Here is a 21757-nt window from a genome sequence, read left to right as displayed (position 1 = left end):
ACCTTAACTCCTCCCAGATCCATTTTAATACCAAAATGGTTTTTGGGGTTTTATGGCAAAAATTATTTCTTAAAAAGCTGTTTTCATAGCTCTTAAATGTTATCCAATATTTTGGATGTACATACAATTTCTACTTACATGAGGATATTCCTTTATTGATCATGAATTTGGTATATAACATGCCCTAATCAAGTTTGTGCTCAACAAAAGTCTGCGGAGATCATCAACTGTTTATCTTCTTTATAATAAAAATACTCATTAAAATGGTTTTTTACCTTATTAAATCCCAATAATCTAAACACAAAATTCAGTGCTACTCTCTCCACAAATTCCCCTTTTTCCATTGCTACCTATGTGGTAACACATACCACCACTCAGTCTGCGCAGGGGCATTATTATTTGGGTTATGTGTCCCTCCCCCTCCCATTTCCCAAGCTCCTTGAGGGGCCTCAGTCCTCTTTTGCGTCCAACACAACACTACAAAGTACCTAACAGTATCTCCAAGGTAACAGGTGCTCAGTCAGTGGAAGTGAAATAAACTCAGGCAACAAATAATTACTGTAATTTACTATGTTGAAAGAGACAACCTATAAAGACTAAAAGGGCTGATAAGACAAATACTGTCCAAAAAATCCTTTGGCTTTCATGTTCAGATATGTATTTCAATGCAATGCTACAGAAAAGTCTGTGGAACATCAATATCATCATGAAGTAATTCAACTAATACCCAGAAAGAATAAATAGAGATTAGTCTTATCCATCTCTCTTTTGAAGTTCGCCTGCATATACAATAGGGAAACTGAACTTAATGAACCACACTATTCCAAACCAGGTTACTTGAGAGCTCTAAGTCCCCAGCCATCCTGTTTCTATTTCCTGATTGGTCTGACCTCCAAGCATTATGGTGCCCAACCTTCCCAATTCACCATCTCCTCTAAAACATCTTCTTTTTTTTTTTTTTTTTTTAAGATTTTATTTATTTATTTGACAGAGAGATCACAAGCAGGCAGAGAGGCAGGCAGAGAGAGAGGAGGAAGCAGGCTCCCCTAGAGAGCAGAGAGCCCGATGTGGGGCTCGATCCCAGGACTCTGAGATCATGACCTGAGCCGAAGGCAGCGGCTTAACCCACTGAGCCACCCAGGCGCCCCTAAAACATCTTCTGAGGTGAGGTTTTGATTGAAACAAAAATTTCCAGAACTTTCTAGAATTATGAAGAAGGCACCCCACATTTTTTAATATTCCGAAACATTTTGCTCAAGAAAAGAAATCCAGTTTTCAGAAAAGTCCCGTTAAAATTCCTCTTCGAATTACATGTGGGCCATAAACTTGCACAAGTGTTGTTAACGCGATGGCATTACTCTCCCAACAAAGTCGATTTAAACAGACATATGCACGAATTTTTGAGAACTCCTACACCTCAAGAATGTGCACCTAACAACAACAAAAAAAACAAAAAACAAAAAATGTTAAAAACCTGGGATAGATGAAAAGCCAAGCGCGCTTACACTTCACGGGGACAGCTTTTTCTCTGCACCACGCTGGCAAAGCAGCGACAACCAGACGCCACTTGGGCAACGGCCCCGACCCTCGGCCTCCAAACCGCAGGCGTCCACTGGCCACAGGCGTCCCGGAGTCGAGTTCCCCACTAGTTCGCCTCCAGCCAAGCCCGCGGCCACTTCCACGTCGCTGCGACCCACATGCCTCTTCAGCAACTTAAATCCGCTCTTCACTCACCGCACGCACAAACACACAAACATACACACACGGTGTTACCAATCCCAGGACAACCAAGGTACAGGGAACGGGCGAGCTCATGCGAACCAAGAGAGGAAGGGACGCTCTCCAGTCCCGCCCGGCCCGGCACCCACCTGCAGGCCGCGAGCCCGAGGGCGGCGGCGCCGGCGCCCCGTCCTCGCCGAAGACGAGTTTGAAGTCGAGCTCGTCGTGGGCGCCACAGTTTGCAGTAGTCATCGGCGTGGCCCAGGGTGCTTGCGGCTCCTCCTCTGGCGGCGGCGGCGACGGAGGCGGCGGAGGCGGCAGCTCTTCAGCGCCGCTTCATGCCGGGCCGCGCGGGCCAGGAGGTCGCGGCTCCGCGGCAAAGTTTCCGGGCGGAGACCGTGACACCGAGCGTTCCGTTCCAAACTCGAAAGCTGGCCGCGCGCCGAGCAGCACCAGGAGCCGCCGCCACAGTCTGTCGCTGGTGCCTAAGCCGCCACGGCCACCTTAGCAGATATTCTCCGCCCACAACAGCCGCCTCCGCCAGCGCGCTGCCGCGCAGTGTAGCACGCCTAACCCCGCCCCCTACTGCGCGCCCAGACACCGTGCTGCCCATAGGTCACTGGCGCCACAGCTGCCCAAAGGCTCCGCCCCCTCACCGGCCTACCGCGTGATTCCCTCTCCGGGAGAAGGAAGTCACGTGCACAAAGAGAGTAGGATAGCCCCACTACCTCCTGGGAGTTGTAGTTCGGCCACTATTCTCTCCTCAACTTCTAAACCAGGGCCCTCTAATTGGATTTGAGTGCAATCCAATCCACCCGCCAATCGAAGATCCCTTTCCTTATTGGGCAGAGCTCACGTCGAGTGGGGTTATGGGTTTGGTGATCGGCGGCCGAAATGTTGCTCTGATGGCTAGGTTTGGGGAAGGTGTTAGGGCCGGAGAGGGTTATGTGAACGCCACTCACGCACTCATCCTGCCACCCCAACCCTAATGGTGGAGTCTAGGGATGGCAGGGCTGGGCCGAGCCTTCAGCTAGAATGAGGCGGAGTCGGAGGAAACCTGCGCAGCAGCCGGAGGAGTCCCGAGTCTCGGCTCCTCAACAATGCAGACCCACCCCTTCGGGGCGGGGCCCACGCCGGGTGGCAGTGCCTTTGTCTGTCCCTACCAGCTGGCAGCTGCTCTCTGGAGGACAGCCGCCGCATTCGAGGCCTCGGCAAAGCCCCACGGGCAAGGTCGGTCCATGGCTGGAAGTCGAAGCCGATTGATCCAAAAAACCGGTGGTGAACTCAGCATCCCGGTGCACATCCGTGAAAGCGAGAGGACCCACTACCCAAACTGGGTGGTTGTTAGTGGAGAGGAAGTGACACCATGTCTGAAGAACTGTTTTTCGCTCTCGGTCCCTCCCCAGCGGGCTTGTCTCCCCGTGAGACCAAGGATGCCTCCTCCTGGGCCTGGGGTGGAGGCCGTGCCAAGGGACGCTGAGCCTCGCTTGTTTACTTAGGGCTCCTTCAAGACCGTGTGGACTGGGAGCTGGGAGAAGTGGCAGTGACCTACTTCCCTAGCTCCAGGCCCCATAGGGCATAGTATCTCTAGAAGCAAGTTGCTGTAGGAACCCAGGGCGCTAGGTCTCAGAGGCTTGGGTGCAGGTGCAAGGGCACAGGCACTCACCCACAAAAAGGTGAAGAGGACAAAGTGGAATGCTTTATAGAAAGGTCTCAAAATATGGGGCACCTGGGTGGCTCAGTGGGTTAAAGCTTCTGCCTTCAGCTCCAGTCATGATCTCAGGGTCCTGGGATCCGGCCCAGCATCGGGCTCTCTGCTCGGTGGGGAGCCTGCTTCCCCCTCTTTCTGCCTGCCTCTCTGCCTGCTTGTGATCTCTCTCTCTGTCAAACAAATAAATAAAATCTTAAAAAAAAAAGAAAAGAAAGGTCTCAAAATATGAACTAAAGCTCAAGCTACCAGGGAGCCCTAGGGTAGGCCTAACTAGGCCTTGGGTCAGGACAGGTAATGTCCAGAGTAGATGAGATGCTCATCTTGGATAGGTTCATCCTTGAGGTCAGAAAATCTTTCCTGCCCCAAGCTCTGTACACATACCTGAGCTGGACCTAGGGAAGCAGAGATAAACTGGTCTCCCTTCAGGGGTTGGGGGAAAGGAGGCCAGCAATTCTATAATCACTATGCAAAGAAATTAGGAATGTACCAGGATCTCCAGGAAGGTTCATAATCCCCTGGGGTTGCAGGGCCTCCAAAGGACTAAGTAGGAACTGGAAAGATGACTGAGAGGTGAGGAAGATAATCCAGGCAGATAACAGATTTAAAAAACTTAGAAATCAGAAAGCACTGGCACTCAGCAGAAGCCGAAGGTAAGGCCAGATGAATGGGCAGAGAGGAACAGTCCACTGCAAAGTATCTAGACTTTATTTTGAGACCAGTAGGGAGCCATGAAAGGAATGAAAGCAACTTACATATTCAGAATTCTGGCAAAGGGGGAGGTTAGGGACACAAGAAAATAACAGGGGTCAAAGAGAGGGAGTAGGGACGCCTGGGTGGCTCGGTTGGTTGGGCGACTGCCTTCGGCTCAGGTCATGATCCTGGAGTCCTGGGATTAGGTCCCACATCGGGCTCCCTGCTCGGCGGGGAGTCTGCTTCTCCCTCTGACCCTCCCACTTCTCATGCTCATTCTCTCTCTCAAATAAATAAATAAAATCTTAAAAAAAAAAAAAGAGAGAGAGAGAGAGGGAGTAATCAGCACTGTGTGGTTGAAATATCCTAATGAGCAATTTCAGGATGTGTTGTGGTCCCCCTGCCTAGACCGCTCCCCAAAATACTTCCCTAGGTTGTCATCTGGATTGAGGAAACAGACCTTTATCTATCCCCTCTGCCCTCCAAACCAGGGACTCAACTAGCCAGGCCAGGGGGAATGCAAGAGATAGATTCTGGACCGATCAGTCCCACCACTGGGAAGGGACCACACACAGAAGCTAGAGATGGCTTAAAAAATTCACCCATTCTCCAAATGTATACATCCGTGCATCTGTGCAATCCATCTGTGTATCCCAACCACTGTGCAGCTGGAGAACACTCAGAAGGGATTACGTTTTAGGAAGGTTTCTGGTCTGGAGGAAACTGAGAGCTCTAAGCTGGATAAGGGCTGGAGCCACGGTGGGCACTGACTGCAGGAAAAGTGTTATCATCTTTGTCAGAAAGGCAGCAATGGCTAAGAGCCCTGCAGGCTGGAACGCAGGCCCACCCCACTCACATGGTCTCTCTACCCCTTTTCCTCAGCCAGGACCTCCCCTATCCGCTCAAAAGCTCTTGTAAATGGCAGGAAGCCATCTGACCTGCCTCCAGCCTTCTGAGAGCCCTGTGAAACCAGGTGGCCAGGGGACTACCACAGTAAATAGGACCCCAGACTGATGGACAAGGACTATGTGGGTTTCTGTATACTCCTCTCCCTCCTATGTGAATGTGAGTCAAGCCTGAGATTTAGCGGAAGCCATTACTTTCATAGGCCTGGTCCTGAGCCCCCACTGTTGAAGGCTCTCCTGTGGCCTCTGAGCCATGGGATGGTACAGCTTAGCTTAGCCCAGCCTAGCACCTTTTGTTCCACAATAGGGGAAATAGGAGCCTTGGAGGAAAGTCAGGGTTTAGAAAACTTCTTTCTTTCCATGCCACATATCCCATTCAACAAGCTTGTCTGATTGTTCTTTTGTGCCTGCTCCCCACACCCACACCAAGGCTGGCCATAGCGGCCACAAGAACTGCCCTTGAGGAGCCCCCAAGCTGGGCAGAGGCAATACCGGCCAACTACAACTGAAGAACATTGGTTGCTGAGGTCAGCACAGAGTGCTGAGAAGACAGGGTCAGCACTTTGTCCTCAGATACTAGCCTGAGGAGTTTGGACTTGATCCAGAGGGCAGTGGAGAGCCACGGAAGGGTTCTGAGCAGGACTGACACCTGGAAAGAACTAAGTGTGCAGGGTTAAAAGATTCCCCACTCATCTGTGCACGAAGTCCAGTCTTGCTGGACTTCAGAAGATGTGCCACCCGCTCCAGCTTTAGTCATCCCTCCTTCTCATGCCCAAAACCATGTGTCCCCGAAATGTGATGAGCTATGAGTAAGTCTTCAGTCTAGGTGGCTGGAATGGATGAATACGTATTATAGACACTGGCCCATAGAGGGCTTTGGGCATCTAAGTGTCCTAAATTTAAGGTGGGCATGGTGAGAACAATGAGAAGAGTTTTCAGACCTGACTGGGCCCTCCCAGTCGGTCCCAGACTTGTGCAGGTCACTCTGAGACCAGGGCAGGCCTCACTCAGGTATGCTAACGTGAGACCATTTGAAAGCCAACATATACCTGGGATATACTTGGGATCTTGGCCAGATATCCTTAATTATGAAATGCACATGAGCCCCTTTCCACCTGCTCCCCTGTGAATGACCCTCTCCCCAGTGCTTTTCCTTGGCCCTCTAACTTCCCATATTCCAGCCTCTCTTCTTATTTTTCTAGACTCTATCTTAACAGCTGAGCTTCACCCTGCCTCTCCTTCCCCAAAACCCAGAAATAAACCTAACCCCACCAGAGAAGGGGCTTCCCCAGGGAAAGTACACTGGTGGGAGAAAAGGCGGTACAGCCCAACCCCACAGGAGACTTGGTATTTGGCTACCACAGGGTCCTTCCACAAGCTCTATCTAGCTCAGGATGCCCAGGGGTCCACTAGGGCCACCCTGTCTGCCCTGTTCCAGTTGGGATCTAAGGAAAGGAGGCATTTTAACGGAGACAGTTTTTTTGTGAGAAAAATCAGACAGAAATTGTACCTAAAGCTTGATGGCTGAGACTGGACCAAGCCTCAACTGTCTCCTGGGTGGGGTCCCTTCTCTTGGAGCGCTAGTCTAGGAAGCTAGGGCAGCCCCAGCATGTAGTGACCCCATTAGCCACACAGTGCCCCAATCACAGGCCTATTTATCCTCCAGCCAGCCTCCTGCAAGCAGAGAGCAGCTGATCTCCCTCTCCTCTGAGGGCCCTCAGGCCCAAAGAGAGCTAGAAGTGACTTTCCCAAGGTCAGACGGCAATGGGCTCTGGGAGGCAGCTGGTAGTGTGGTATCCTTATCTGCATACAGAAGAACAAGTGTGAGGGGAAGGGCGGTTCAGGGACTGAGACGGAGGCCTCACATGCCTGATCTTTCATTCGGGCCACCAGGGCCAGCAGCCTAGCACAGGGGCCTGACCCCAGGGACAGGAGAGAAACATAGCCTTGGCCTGGAGGGGAACGCCCCTCCCCAAAGAACTTGGAAAAGGGGAGGAGAAGTAGTGTGTTTACAGTGGAGGAAGCGGGGGTGGTGCAGGGCAGGGACCTTTGGTCAGAACGCCCCTCCCAGTAAGAGGGGGAGGCCCCATGAGATGTGGTAGCCGTTTATTTGCTTCTCACTGCCAAGAGGAAATTAAAGAGAATCTGCCACTTCCTTCCGGCCCAAGTGGGATAGTGGGGGCTGGTGGCAGGCAGTGGCGTGGGTGGGCAATTGTGAGGGCCCTAAACTGCTGGCATCAGCAACGTGTGTCCTCAGTGTCCCCTGTCTGGAGCAAAGACCTCATCAGGTCTGGGCTCCAGCTAGCTAGGGGTCAAACCCAGGGCCCCCCACACTCACCAGAGCTGGTCCCTTCCGGGAGCACCAGATACCCTAATTGTTCCCCAGATTCTATAGCACATCTCATCATGAAAATTCATTGATGGGCAGTACCTCAGGTTTGCCATCAGCAGAATGGGCTTCTTGGGCCTTCCTGGCTCATCCCAAGTCCTGTGTGCATTCAAGATGATACCCCATCCCCCACTTCCACGCAGACCCAGAAGGATATGCTTTAGGGAACTCCAACTCCGCACAGAGGATGGAAGTAGAATAATTACGCCAGGCCCTGTGTCTGTGTGTGAAGATGCCCAAGGCTAAAGCAGCCAGCTGCAGGGAAGGGTGGGGTGATCTTTATTGCACTGTATCAATGTCAGGTTGAGGAGGTGCCAACTGAAAAGCTCCTGTTTTCAAAGAAAATACTGAGGTCACTGGGAACTCGGCCTTGCTACTCAGACCCACCAAGGGAGATGTGCACCTAGGCACCCTTTAGCCTGTACTCCAGGCTGACAGCCCCGGTCAGGACCTCGTAACTCCTGCCAGGAACAGTCAGAGAATTGTCCGATGGCATCTGGTTCATGGTCTGCACCCACAGACATCTTACGGCCAGGCTCCTGAAGCAGGTGACCAAGGTAGGGACAATGCTCACCAGCCTCCCAGGGGGCTCTCTTCACCACTTCCCAAGGCCACAAAGAGCTTCTTGCACAGCTCCCCAGGCACCGCATGCTCCTGATTTCTGGAACCCTCAGGGTCTTGGTCAATGGCCTCCCGCTTGCGCTTGTGCCAGGAGGGGCTCTCCTCGCCCAGGCGACCCTCAGGGAGGCCCCGGCTCCGCAGACAGACGATGGCCGCAGCCTGCTCCGCCAATTTCTTAGACTTGTCCCTGGGCAGATGAGGCATGGGACAATAAGGCACGTAGGTAGGTAGGCTGGTTGCAGGGCAAGAAGCTGGACAGGCCTGACTCTATAAACCCTTGGCAAAGATTCTAACAAGACCGAGGAAGGGGGTATTCACCCGGGGATATCCACTGCCCAGGTACACCATCCTCCCCAAACCCTCTTCGGCCAAGGCTCAGTTCAGGCCCTTCATCCCAAGCCCCAAGTCCACTGATAAGGAAACTCACCACAAGGTAGACTGGTACTTTTGCTCAGCAACAGTCACGACAGAGCAGAAAAAGCGATCCAGGGGGCGCTGAACCTGGTGCAAAGAGAGGAAAGGAAATAGGGATGGCTGCATGGGGGCAAGAGGAATGAGTCCTGGGGCTCACCTGCTAGGATCACATGGAAGACAGAAAAAGGGAAATACCTCCCACCTAAGTTAAATGAAGGCCACCCGTATAACATGGTCCTCCCCAGGAGAAGTGCCTGGTGCGTCTGCCGAGGAAGAAAGGCAGACACATAACCAATGACACTCCAGTGTGTCAGGAGGTCAATCACGTACCTAAGCCAAGGGCCATCAGAGCCCTTAGCAGCACGTGACTCTGGATCCTGCTCCTACTGACATCTGGATGGGCCAGGTCACACAAAATGAGGAGAAATTCACCAGATGGCAAAGGGGTGAGAGGGGTCAAGGATGGGGCAGAGAAGGTACACTTGGCAGAACAACCAGGTGATATGGCTGGACAAAGAGCTGAGTGGATGAGACAGGAAGCAGAAAGACATGTGGGGAGCCTTGCGCTCTGTGCTGAGGTGCTAGGGCTTGACCCCAAAGGCACTGAGGAGAGGAGACTTGAGCAGGAAGGCAGAGGACAGATTTGTTCTGGAAAAGTCACTCTGGGAGAGGCGGACACAAGTCCTGGAAGAAGATCAGAGGTAAGAAGGCTAGTCCAAAGAGACAGAGCAACCTAAATAAGGCATGGCCATGGGGACCAAAGGAGGTGAAGCAAGACTGTCTTAAAGTTTCCACCATGGGGCCTCAAGTCTGGGGCCCAATTCTGAGCCCTACTGGCTGAGTCCTGGTCCAGACACATGTCTGTCTAACTTAGGTTTGAGCATCCTTCCTAAGTAAGCCACCTGGTCCTTTCCAGAGAAGTCTCCCTGGTCTAAGCAATACCACCGGCAGAGACTGGCCCAAGCAGCCCCCTTACATAGGTCTCAAGTTCAATTTTATGAAAGTGGTCAGAATTTGACAATAAGCCCACAGATGTCACAGGGAAGGGACTATCACATCAGCAACAGTCAGGCCGCCAGCAACCACTGCCGTGTCCACGGAGGGCAAAGCCAGGCTCCAGTCAAGCAGTCTGGAATTCAGGGTACGAGCTATGGATATGCTGGGAGCGATGGCACCGGCTGTGGGAGGCACTGTAGAGCAGGATGCAGGGCAGGCCACAGCCAAGAACTCACCGTGTCATACACAGGCTGTGCCAGCTTCTCCTTCCGGCACCATTCCAGCAGGCACATCTTGGGGGTGATCTGCGGTGAGTATGCTCTCCTAGGACAAGGAGGGGAAGGAGTCAGGCCTTGCCCACAATCACCACCAGGTTGCTGCCTTAGGACTCCTGTACTTATTCCCCTGAACTCCCATTTCTGTCCTCCCACCAGTGGTGTGGGGTCTGGATTCTACCTAAAGGGAAGATGGGCTTCAGCATGCTTGGGGAACTAGGACACAAAGTGAACTCCCAGCACTCTGAACTCTAACCTGGAAAACAACTTTCAATAGTCAAAAATGAAAGTCCAGGGGAGCCTGGGTGGCTCAGTTGATTGTCCTAACTGTTGATCTCAGCTCAGGTCTTGATCTCAGGGTTATGAGTTCAGGAACCCCGCTGGGCTCCATGCCCAGTGTGGAGCTTACTTAAAAAAAAGAAGAAGAAGAAGATCCAGTTTGCCTCTCAAGACAAGCCAGAGGGATCAGGTGGGGGTTGGGAACATAGGTGGCCAAGTAGTGGTCTGGGATCTAGCTCAGTACCCACCCTTATTACGTCCCCTGAGTTGTGGGACAAGGCGAATCAAGGAAAGAAGTTTGGTCACCCCAGGACAACACCCCTGACAGTGCTGCCTGCCCTTTAGGAACCATCTTCCCCAAACTGCCTTCTTTGGGATGCTGAAAAATGAGAACAAGGATCCAAACGAAGAAGACCTGTGATCCCTGAACTTGACATTAACCATGTATAGCAATCAGCCAGCTGAGGCCATGGGCCCTGACCAAGCAGAGGCCAACCTTGAGACCTACCGGTCAAACTTGACAGCCATCTTAATGACACCTGAGGTGTCTTCAGCTGGCTCTGCCGCAGCCTCTGGGGTTCTGGCCAAGAGTTCAGCCCGCCGGGCATTTAGCTCTCGTGTCATCTCCTCGTAGAAGGCACCAAGGCCAAAGGCCTCACTGTGGAAAGACAAGCAGAGCACAGCAAACCCTTTAGTAGACCCAGCATCCAGGAAACTACTGCAAGAGCCCAGGGTCTCACCGCTGAGAAATGACCATCCCACCCTCCTGCCCCCTCCCCCACACACGAAAACACCACTGAGACCTAGCCATCAGGAGGTTCCCTTACCTACCCCTGGGATCAGCCTTGACTGGCAGAGAGTGAGTGTGAGCCTCTGAGGCTGGACACTGGAGGGCAGGCTGGGCTGGGTGGAAAAGGCTGTAAAGGTCACCTCTACCACCTGAGCCCAGCCTCTCTTCCAAAGAAGAAAACACAGGCAAGTGTCCCCAGCCAGCAGTGAGCGAACTGAACAAGTGCCTGGGTTATACACAGCCCCATCCTCATGTGGGCCCAAGGGAGGAAGAGACAGAGGCCACGACCACTAAGTGGTTCCCCACTTCCTGCCCGAGCCACAAGTAGTTAGGCCTAGCCTAAACTGAGGTACCACCCAGAACAACAGAGTTATACTCTTTCTCTCAGACTCACAAGATACCCGAGTCAAGCTGGTTAAGCTATGTGAGGTAGGGACAGAACCAACACCGCAAGCCCAGGTTTGGGAAGAGAGTTCTGACAACTCTTTTCCCTTCTAGCAAGCATCTTGAAGGCTAAAGCATATTCATGAGGATGGGTACCTGGGCACAAGTGTGGTTTAGGAAAGTTTCTCTAAGGAGGGAGGAGGAAAAAGCATTCAGGCAGAAGACCCAGCATGAGCACAGATGTGGAGCTGGGAAAACAGACAAGCAGACAGGGAGCCAGAGGAATAGGTACCAGGCCAGGTTGTGAGGATCTACACCAAATGCAGGGGACCAAGGGGGAGCTTCCCAGACTGCAGTTATGGGTTGAGGGCACAGACTCAGGCCAGGGGCTCAATTCTACAACCTCCACCTCCTGATCATTGGGTCTAGTATGTAACAGATCTTTTACCATGAAAGCCCCTTCCTCCAGAATTCCCAAGCCCAGCCCAGCCCCCATATTCCTCCATCCTACCAGCATTCTACTTCCCCAAATTCTGCTGTGAGGTCAGTCCAAGGATGGAAAGTTCCAAAGCTTCATTAAGTTTCCTCTTCTGTGAGGTGAAACTGTACCACAACCCCACTCCTATACATCCACCTCCAGAAGCTGCATCCTTGGTCCCCGCAATCAGTTTAGGGCTCATAGTCAAGCCTGGCAAAGTCTGCAAGGAATGACGGACAGCCATTGCCCCTCTCACCAAATTTCCTGGGAAGACTGGGCAGCATGGAGCAACCTTCCCTGGGGCGACTCCAACTGTTCTCGTAGCATCTGGCACAAGCAGTACTTGGTGTTGGTGTAGTGGTTCTCATACTGTATGGCCTGAGGGAAGAAGCAGCATGAGCCCACTTGCTGCCCAGGCAGGCTCTGAGGCCTGAGCTATGCCCTGATGGCAGAGAAAGGGGCTCCAAGGGGACAGCAGAGGTGGGCCTGCAGTTGGGGCACTGTGAGGCCATATGGAAAACCACCTCCATCCTGGCCATCTACTCCTCCAGCGAGCAGTACAAAGCTCAAGAGTCACAGCTGAGATCCAGGGTTAGGAGCATGCTCAACCAGACAGGCCAAAGGACGTCCAGATGTATAGGGAGCACCTCCTGCTTCAGCCACCACAGGCTACCACGGAGGACTTGCTGCTCTTCCAGGGCAAGGACAGGGAGCAAGTCAGATTCTGGTGTGGCAGGAGCCACATCAGGATAGGGGCAAGATTCTTCTGTTTCTATACACAGTGGATACCTTCCTTGCCCACATCTTAAATAACCTGTCTCCAACATCCCACCTGCATGGGAAAGCACAGCACCATCTACCAATCATGTTCACATGTGACTTGTCCCCTCATTGAGTTTCACAAGTCTCACAAGCGTGAGGTGCAGCTGTTACCACTACTCCTGACAAATGCAGGCTCAGGGAGGCAAGCTGACTGCACAGAGAAGCACACTAGAAGCCTGCCTGGCTGGGGCAGATAGAAAAGCACTGGGTGAGAGATGCCCTGGCCCTCTAGAATACCCTCCCAGCCCTCACCCTCTATACCCTTCTAATATCCCCACCTAGGCCTATGTCTTCAGCACCTGGGAAGGCGGTATGACATGAAGAAAACAAAGCCCCAATCTGCTGGCAAGCCCCAGCTAGTGGCAAGGCCTTGATTCAGCTTGTCGGGGACAGAAGGCACCTGGCTGGACGAGAAGCAGCCCTGCCTTTGCTTGCAAGCCACTCCTTTCCTCCAGGACAACAGCTCTTGAGGAGCTGCCAAAGGACACACTAAGTGGGAATGATAACATCACCTTTCACAGGGAGCAGTGCTGAGTGTATCTTCCCTGCTACAGATGTGCCAGCCAGCTGCAAGAGCCAGACAGGTGGCCTGGGCTAAGGCAACGCCCCCTTTGTCTCTGGCTGGCCCAGAGTATGGGAGAGCACAGTAGTCACCAACCTGCCCAACAGGACATGTGAAACCCAGGGAATAAGGGCTGTAGCATCAAGCAGGGGAGGCTCTAGAACAGAAACTGCCTATCTCTGGACAGAAGCCTCAGGGCCTCCTACCATTAGTAGCTTGCACAGTCCTGGGGATACCCATAGGCCATGGTGGCCACAGCAACCACAGGCATGGCCAGGGCCTCAAGAGGGTATGGGCAGTCTGAGGATCTGAGAAGCTCTTGACCCTCCCAGAAGGGTGTGAGCCCCAGTATTGAAGAGGATGAGGGCTGGACTCTCTGCTCGGGCCCAACACACCAAAGAATTAGAAGTCCACTGACTAGGGGCACCTGGGTGGCTCAGTGGGTTAAGCCTCTGCCTTCAGCTCAGGTCATGATCTCAGGGTCCTGGGATCGAGCCCCGCATCAGGCTCTCTGCTCAGCAGGGAGCCTGCTTCCCTTCCTCTATCTCTGCTTGCCTCTCTGCCTACTTGTGATCTCTGTCAAATAAATAAAATCTTTAAAAAAAAAAAAAAAAAAAGAAGTCCACTGACTATCTCTGCCTGCAGACATGTTCAGAGTCTCACAGAATTCTAGGATTGTGCCAAAGGGACAGGGCAGGTGAACTGGTAAAAAGTTCCTTCGGAGGTAAATGCCTCTGCCACTACCATCAAGATCTCAGTAAGAGGAAAAGGTTAGTCCCTAAGGAGAGGGTTAAAGTTAGGCTTGTCCCTAAGTCAGAGGGTAAAGGGTTCTGGGAATTAGCAAAAAAAAAAAAGTGTTTTAGAAGTGATTCTGACTTATGACCAAAGAAAAGTCTCTATAGAGATAATCTGTCCTCAACAACAGCTACCATGGCTCCTCCAGGCTATGGCTGCTTAGGCGCCAACCCTTTGGCACGGGTGTCTTCAGTGATACAGACACCACTGTCACTGTGCGTGCATGTATGGCGGGGGGGTTATGAGAGAGAAAGGGAAAGACATCACATGTTTGGACCCTGGCAGCATCCAGAATCCAGGGGTCCTTACTATGACCCCCACACCTGGAAGCTTCAGAAGGAGGTGATGGTAGGGGCAGGACTCCCCAGCACGCTGTCTTTACACTGCAGCCAGGGAGACCCAATGCCACATTACAAGAGCTAAAAAGAAAAGGAGAGGCACAAAAAGGCTGCTGGTGGCTGGGGGCTCACCCAAGGCGCTTTTTGCAGGAATGTGGCAGACAGTGAGAAATGTTTCTTTTGAAAAAGCGCATAGACGTACATATCGGATGTACTTCTGCATGACCTCCTCCAGGGGTCGCAGACCCTCCTTGAGAAAGATGGATGGGTTCCACATGGCAGCTCGGGCCACCATTACCGAAGAGGCTGCTGTGGCTTGTCGAAAGTCCTCTATGTCCAAATACTTTTGGATGTGGTCATGAGATCCTCCACTGAAAGGCAACAGGAGAGTGAGGGCTGTCCCCATCCTTATACCAGCATTTTCAGAAAAAGGCAATTCTCAGAGCTGCTGAAATTAACTGTTTGGATTTGGCAAAATCCTTCAGCTATGAGCACTTCGGGAGACCAGAGGTCATAATACACACCCCACTTTGGGGTCAGGAACTCCACGTCAAATAATGCAGCGAAACAGCCTGAACCAGGCCTCGTACGTAACAGGTCTCCCAAAGATTTTACCTTCCTTCCTCCTCATCCTAAAGCCATCCCAAATCTGAAGACTCGGGTCTGTCAGTAGATACTGGGATCACAGGAGAACCCCCAGTCTGGGGCACCTATGTATCTACTAATGGCTGGGTCAAAAACCACAGACGCAGTGGTGATTATGAGAGGAAGGAAGGAGGCCCAGTTTGGTTGCAATTTCCCTTCCTGCCACCCTGAGGCCCCAAGGGCCCCCTTGGAAACCGCTGTTTGCATCCGTTCCACTAGAAGTCAAGTAACAGCCTCAACCCAGAGACAGCGTTTTATGTATTGTGGGGAAGACCCTTGGGTGGCAGCAGCAGTAGCAGGATCCAGGCTCTTGAGTAGCTCTACCCTCTCCAAGCCACTTCTACAAATCCTTGGCCTAGCGACAACCAGGCCTGGCTAAGACCCCCAACCTTAGTTCCCTCCCTCCTTCCCACCAGTCAGGTGTGCCTTTTGTCAGGGCTTCAGGGCTTTGGAACTTCTCTGTTTCCATCCTGTCCTCAGACTCTGCGCCCTCCCAAGGTGCAAGGCTCCACTGGATCCCAACTGGCCCACACAGCCAGCTCCCCAGTGACAACTGGACACTGTCTTACTATTAAGTCTCCAGGCTGATCATTTGTGCCTCACAAATGTCTCCGCTCCTGGTCCTGTAGATGCCCAGAATGCTTTGGACTGTGACCTGCCTTATGCCCCCTAACCATACCTCTGTACACTCTGGCTTGGGACTACTCACCCTACACCCTGCATACCTAACTCTGGGTGTGACATCACTTTGCCCGGGGCCTGCTTCAGGGGCCGCCTTCTCGCTCTCCTGGTCGCCCGAACACTCCCTTATCTCAACCCCTCTATCAGAACGCCCTGCCTGCTGCACACCTACATCAGCCACTCACCAGAGGCCACGGGACATGATACAGACTTTTCAACCTCATGCCCAACCTCATTTTTTGCCCCTTCTTTCTTTTTCCCTCAGATCATTTTTTAATACTATCTCCATCCACTTTTTGTATGTCAGCTCAAATCCCCCAGAGTGAGGTAGAGCATAAAATAGTAAATGATGAAGAAGAGAGGCTTACTTGGCTATGACAGGAATGGAGAGGGCTTCAGCAATGGCTCTGATGGCTTCACAGCTGACAGGGTGCTGAGGTCGTTCCTCTCGCTTCCTTGGAAATAAAGAAAAAAGATGGGGCAGAGGGCTCAGGCTGTGTCATAGTTCAAACAGTTTACCTTAGTCAAACCCTACTGTCCTCCCTGCTGAACCTCAGGAAGGACACGTGACCATGAAGAACAGGGTTCTGGACTGCAGAGGACGTCTCTCCATGACCTCTGTTGTAAGGGGCAGGAGCAGCATTAGCCCCTGCTGAGAAGGCAAGTCCAGCCTTACAGGCCTGCAGGTGAGGCATGGCTGCAAAGGTGGCCTGGCTCCCAAGGTCACGCCGCCTTTCCCTGGCTTCCCCTCACCTCTGCCAGAGATGAGGAACAGTGCTATAAGAATGCTGCCTCTACTGTCCCGGCCCTGCCCTCTCTACGAGACTGGGAACAGCTGCTGCCCTCAGACTGGCCACTCCCACACAGCTGTCTATGTTGAAGCCAAGTTGGGCAACTGATCCTGGGGAAAGGTACCTGGCACAGGGTAGACCCAGAAACCAGGACAGGCCACAGATCATGGCTGTCACAACGAGCCCCAGCAAGGAAGGACCACAGCCTGTGGCCCCTCTTTCCAAGGTTAACTGCAAGAAGTTCTTGTGTACAAGTCAGTCTTAGGGATACTGAAGTGAGCTCTGATCTAAGTTGTGCTCAGGAACAAGCAAAAGAGATGGGTGACCAGACAGCTCTTGCTCAGGTCTTGCCTGGGCCCATCCCTTTTGGTATACTCCTCAATAGAAGGGTCAAGGGCCACAGGACCTCAGAAGGCCTGTCAACCCATCTTCCACCTCCACCTCCCCACAAGCCCAGCAGCCAGTCTAGTCCATCCTCAACAGCTTTGATGGCCTGAAGGCCCTTCTTGAAATGCACCCAAATCTGTCTTCCTGGTGTTTCCAACTACTGGCAAAAAGGAATAGCTATATTTATTCAGAGAATACCATACGCCAGGCACCATGCCAAGGCTATATATTCACGATCTCATAAAAGCCTCAAGACAACCCTATAAAACAGAAATTATTTTAATTTCCAAATGAGGAATGTGGTACTCAGAGAGGTTAAGTGATTTGTACAAGGATACACAGCCAACAAGCAGCAGAGCCAGGAGCCCAAACCAGGCAGCCTGAGCCTAGAGCCTGCTGTGGCAGGTAGGGGCATGTGTGTACGTATGTATGGCCTTTCACTGCCCCCTACTGGCTTCAACCCACACAGCTCTGCTTTTCTCTTTTCCCTGTTGGGAGTTATGGGTTCACTTGTCTGAAATGCTGGAATAGAAACAACTAGCAAGCAGTGGGCTGTTCCAACAAGACCCCTGAACCCAAAAGGAGAAACACTCAGAGAAGGCGGGTCACTCTGGCCAAAGTCTGTTTACCTGGGATGTACAAAAGCACATCGTAGACACAGGGAGCAAAACTGCCTGGGAAACCAAAAGCAGCTGTCAGCAACACGTCAGCTCCCAGAAGATAGCACATTAGCTACAGATACAAGGGCTGTTTCAAGTAGTCATTGTGACAGCTGGCAGTCCAACGAGGGCAGACAAAAGAGACAGTGCCTTTAAAAGAACAGCCATCTTCCTGGGATCATTCGAGGGAGAAGCCATGGCCCAACGTAGTGGAAAGAAAATGAGATTCAGAGTCAAGAGTTCTAATTCTACCACTTCCTGGCTGCATGGTACAATTCTGAACCTATCACTCAATCTCTACCATTTACACATCCTGAGGGTATGGGCATTTCTTCTTCCCCTTGAGTCTCTAAACTCAGTCTTCCTCTTCTTCTGTCTTTAAACTCAGTGCAGTGTCTACCACCAGTAGGTGTTCAGTGAATGAAAGAAGAATGCCAGCCTATGAAGGGTTTGACTGCCCTCAGGACCTATAGGATGTCAAAAAGCTAGGCAGAGGTAGGCTGCATGTGTAGAAGAAAAGTTCACTGTCCCCTGGGGTCTGGAGAAGCATTGTCAAGATGGTTGAGGACCAGGGCGCCTAGGTGGCTCAGTCCATTAAACATCTGCCTTCAGGTTGTGATCCCAGGGCCCTGGGACAGATCCCTGAGTTGGACTCTCTGCTCAGCAGGAAGTCTTGTTTCTTCCTCTCCCACTCCCTCTGCCCTCCACCCCCCACTCATGCTCTCTCTTGCTATCTCTCTGTGTCTCTCAAATAAATAATCTTAAAAAAAAAAAAAAAAAGACAGCTGAGAACCTCCCTCCAAGTCAGTCACTAGATACACAACCACTCACCTTCCGTGAACTGTGACAGCAGCAATGCCAGTCCTCTCTATCCGCTTCACAAGGCTCAAGGTATCTTCCAGCTGAGAAAGAGGACAGCCCAGGGTGGTTACTAAAGCTACAGAGGGAACAGCTAGCTGCCAGCTCCCAAAGTGGGTTCACCAACCCCTCTTCCAAACCTAATTCAGCTCCTCGAGAATCATTCACCACCCCCCAAATCAACACACCCAGAGAAAATGGACCTTGAAATGTAAAACACCATCCTTACCGATGGCAGGATGCGAATCTTGCAGGTCACAGGTCTGCGTGTCCCTTTGACAAGAGTGCTGAGGATCTGCAGAGAGGAAAACACAAACTATTCTGGAAAAACAACTACAATGCTCATATTAATTAACTGTGCTACAGACCTGTGCATCACCATGGCATGGACAAGTCTATGTACATGTATGTGTCCTTCCTTTCCTACACTAGCACCCCTGCACCAGAAGCCCCTTCTCTGGTACACCGTGGTGTGCATATGTTTGGTAAGTGGATGAATGAGTGGATCTTCATGCATGCCTACGTAGAACACAGTAATCCTTTGCCAGGTAAACATCAGAATCTTCTGGACAGCCTAAGAAATACAGAACCTTAGATTCCACCCTGTACTTCCTAAATGGGTCCCTAAGTGGGCAGGGCTTAGGAATATGTGTTTTCAAAAGACTCTGTATCATTCAGCCATAAGAAATGAGGAAATCCTACCATTTGCAAGAAACATGGATGGACCTTGAAGTGTTATGCTAAATAAAATAAGCCAGAGAGTTGGGGCGCCTGGGTGGCTCAGTGGGTTAAAGCCTCTGCCTTCAGCTCAGGTCATGATCCCAGGGTCCTGAGATCAAGCCCCGAATCGGACTCTCTGCTCAGCAGGGAGCCTGCTTCCCCCTCTCTCTCTGCCTGCCTCTCTGCCTACTTGTGATCTCTGTCAAATAAATAAATAAAATCTTTTTAAAAAAAAATAAGCCAGAGAAAAACAAATACAGTATGATCTCACTTATATGAAGAATCTAATAAAAAGGAAAGAAACTGGAAAAAGAAATCAGATTTATGGTTACCAGAGGTGTTGGGAGCGGGAGCTGGAGAAAGTGGTCAAAAGGTACGAACATACAATGTACGACATAATGTCTGCAGCTAACACTGCTGTATGATACCCGGGAAAGCTGTTAAGAGAGTAGATCTTGGGGCACTTCAGTGGCTCAGATGCTTAAGCATCTGCCTTCAGCTCAGCTCATGATCTCAGAGTCCTGGGATTGAGCTCCACATTGGGCTCCTGGCTCAGCGAGGTGTCTGCTTCTCCCTCTCCCCCTGCCTCTCTCCCCTACTTATTCTCTTTCTCCGTGTCTCAAATGAATAAACAAACAAACAAAAAAAATCTTTAAAAAAGAAGTGTAGATCGTAAGAGTTCTCATCACATTTAATTTTGTTTTTATCCTTAAAGTACAGTTGACCCACAATGTGACATTAGTTTCAGAAGAGTTTTTTAAATTTTCATTTTATTGTATCCATATGAGATGAGGGATACAGAATACAGGTAAGCCTACTGTGGTAACCACTTCACAATATTTGTAAATCAAATCATCATGCTTGTATGCCTTAAACTTATAGAGTGATGTACATCAATTTCTCAGTAAAACCACAAAATCTTTTCAATTTTTAAAAAAAGTTCAGTCTGGGGCGCCTGGGTGGCTCAGTCGGTTAAGTGTCTGCCTTTGGCTCAGGTCATGACCCTGGGGTCCTGGGATTGAGTCCAGCATTGGGCTCCCTGATCAGCAGGGAGTCTGCTTCTCCCTCTCCCTCTACCTCTCCCCACTGCTTGTTTGCGCTCTCATATAAATAAGATCTTTTTTTAATTTTTTTAAAGGTTCAGCTTAACACCCTCCCTCCTCAACATGATTCTGAGGCCTCATTCTGACTGAAAAGACATGGCCGAAAGCTTCTTTCCTGCTTGAAACCAATGTTCTCCATGTGCTGTTCCAAGATCTGGCGAATGAGGGAGCCAGGAAGGTTGTACAGGTCCTGCCTGAGCCCTGGCCTCATGAGTCTCTCTCTATTTCTTTCTCTTTTTTTATTTTCCTCATGTGCCTCTCTTTAGGTGAGCTGGATACACAGAAGTGAAATCAGCAAAGGAAAAGACAACATATTCAACACATTAAAAAGTATAATTTGCACAGTAATTGCAAAGGACTTCAAAGAAAGATCAAGAAGTCACACAGGGGGGCGCCTGGGTGGCTCAGTGGGTTAAAGCCTCTGCCTTCGGCTCGGGTCGTGGTCCCGGGGTCCTGGGATTGAGCCCCGCGTCGGGCTCTCTGCTTACCAGGGAGCCTGCTTCCTCCTCTCTCTCTCTCTGCCTGCCTCTCTGTCTACTTGTGATCTCTGTCTGCCAAAAAAATAAATAAAATCTTTAAAAAAAAAAAAAAAGAAGTCACACAGGAAAGAGTCAGATCACATATGAATCAGAGATCGAGGGACATGCAGATGACAATGAACGTCTGCTGCACTGCTATATTCTTCCCTCGTCAAAAATTTCAGGCTTAGGGCACATGGCTGGCTTAGTTGTAGAGAATCCAAATCTTGATCTTGAGGTCACGAGTTCAAGCCCCACATTGGGTATATAGAGATTACTTTAAAATAATAATGTTTAAAATTTTTTTTAAAAATTCAGGCTAGGCAAGTTGGAGGGAAGGTGATCAAGAGCCCTCTTCCAAGAACTGGATTGCCGGCAGAGCACAGGGGACACCGAGACCACTGCTGTCAGTCTTGGTTCTCGACAAGTGGGGGCAGCAGAGAGCCAGATTGCAAGAACCAGTCAAGGAAGGCTTTCTCTCCAGCCCAAGCAGAGATTGACCTCTCCAGAAGACACTAGACCAACAGGCTGGGCTGACAAGGCAGGGAGACAGATCACGGACAAGAGAGGACCTACTGGCCTAATAAGCACAAATGCCAGGGACTGGCAGGAAGGAAAATCCCCAGATGCCACCCCAGGAGGTGGACTGGGTCTGTGGTCCTGTGGCAGCCCTGAACGGGGCAACTATCCTTTGGCGGGGTGGGGTGGGGTGGACGACTGCCAGATCCACTGAGATACACAATAAAAATTCTCCTTCTAGTCCTGTCCTTCAGGCTGACAGTACCATCTCTGGAAGATTCCTTTGCTAGTGCTGACTTAGAATGTGCTGATGTTTGGTGACTAAAACAACATCAGCTGGTTTGATCCAGTTCCGTTCTACAGAACTTCCTTTGCCGTATTTCATCCAAGTAGCTCTAAGCACTTTCTTTTTCTTGTGCGTGTTCAGAATCAGGAAGGAAATTAGTAATCAAAATCCCTAGCCACCTGCAAAGGGTCACATTAAGGGGACCGGGTGAATAGAGACTGTTTCTGGCTAGGCTCTAGCTTGAAACCCTGCTGGACTCAACTCTCCCAGATCAAAGTCAGACCACCTGTCTTGTGGTGGGAAAGTTTGTGGGGGAGAAGGACCTGAGGTAAGCTCATAACACAGATAACACTGCAGACCTACCCACAGGCAGGCTTGTCTCACTAGATCTCCTAGCTGACTCAGGAAAAGCAGACTCTTAG

At 51.1% G+C, this 21757-nt stretch overlaps 2 protein-coding genes across 9 annotated transcripts in view; both read right to left on the bottom strand.

The window, feature by feature from the left end:
* The window catches only part of LOC111152752 (nuclear factor of activated T-cells 3), a 133136-nt gene extending 130908 nt beyond the window's left edge, over window positions 1-2228 (bottom strand). For 2 of the 3 annotated variants that reach the window (XM_022511351.1, XM_022511353.1), the window contains exon 1: window positions 1869-2228. In XM_022511351.1, coding sequence (XP_022367059.1) covers window positions 1869-1971 — 103 coding nt within the window. In that variant the 5' untranslated portion in view covers window positions 1972-2228. The remainder of the gene's footprint in view (window positions 1-1868) is intronic. The other variant, XM_022511352.1, reaches the window with a different exon arrangement.
* Window positions 2229-6672: 4444 nt separating this feature from the next.
* The window catches only part of LOC111152984 (dihydrouridine synthase 2), a 51948-nt gene continuing 36863 nt past the window's right edge, over window positions 6673-21757 (bottom strand). For all 6 annotated transcript variants that reach the window (XM_022511768.1, XM_022511767.1, XM_022511771.1 and 3 more), the window contains 9 exons: window positions 18419-18484; window positions 18163-18233; window positions 15863-15949; window positions 14371-14539; window positions 11908-12029; window positions 10508-10657; window positions 9682-9769; window positions 8463-8536; window positions 6673-8222 (listed from right to left, as the gene is read on the bottom strand). In XM_022511768.1, coding sequence (XP_022367476.1) covers window positions 7985-8222; window positions 8463-8536; window positions 9682-9769; window positions 10508-10657; window positions 11908-12029; window positions 14371-14539; window positions 15863-15949; window positions 18163-18233; window positions 18419-18484 — 1065 coding nt within the window. In that variant the 3' untranslated portion in view covers window positions 6673-7984. The remainder of the gene's footprint in view (window positions 8223-8462; window positions 8537-9681; window positions 9770-10507; window positions 10658-11907; window positions 12030-14370; window positions 14540-15862; window positions 15950-18162; window positions 18234-18418; window positions 18485-21757) is intronic.

Source organism: Enhydra lutris, unplaced genomic scaffold, assembly GCF_002288905.1.
Source record: "Enhydra lutris kenyoni isolate GAN:26980312 unplaced genomic scaffold, ASM228890v2 scaffoldscaffold30, whole genome shotgun sequence".
NCBI classification, from domain to species: Eukaryota; Metazoa; Chordata; class Mammalia; order Carnivora; family Mustelidae; genus Enhydra; species Enhydra lutris.
This window is presented reverse-complemented; position numbering and strand designations above follow the sequence as displayed.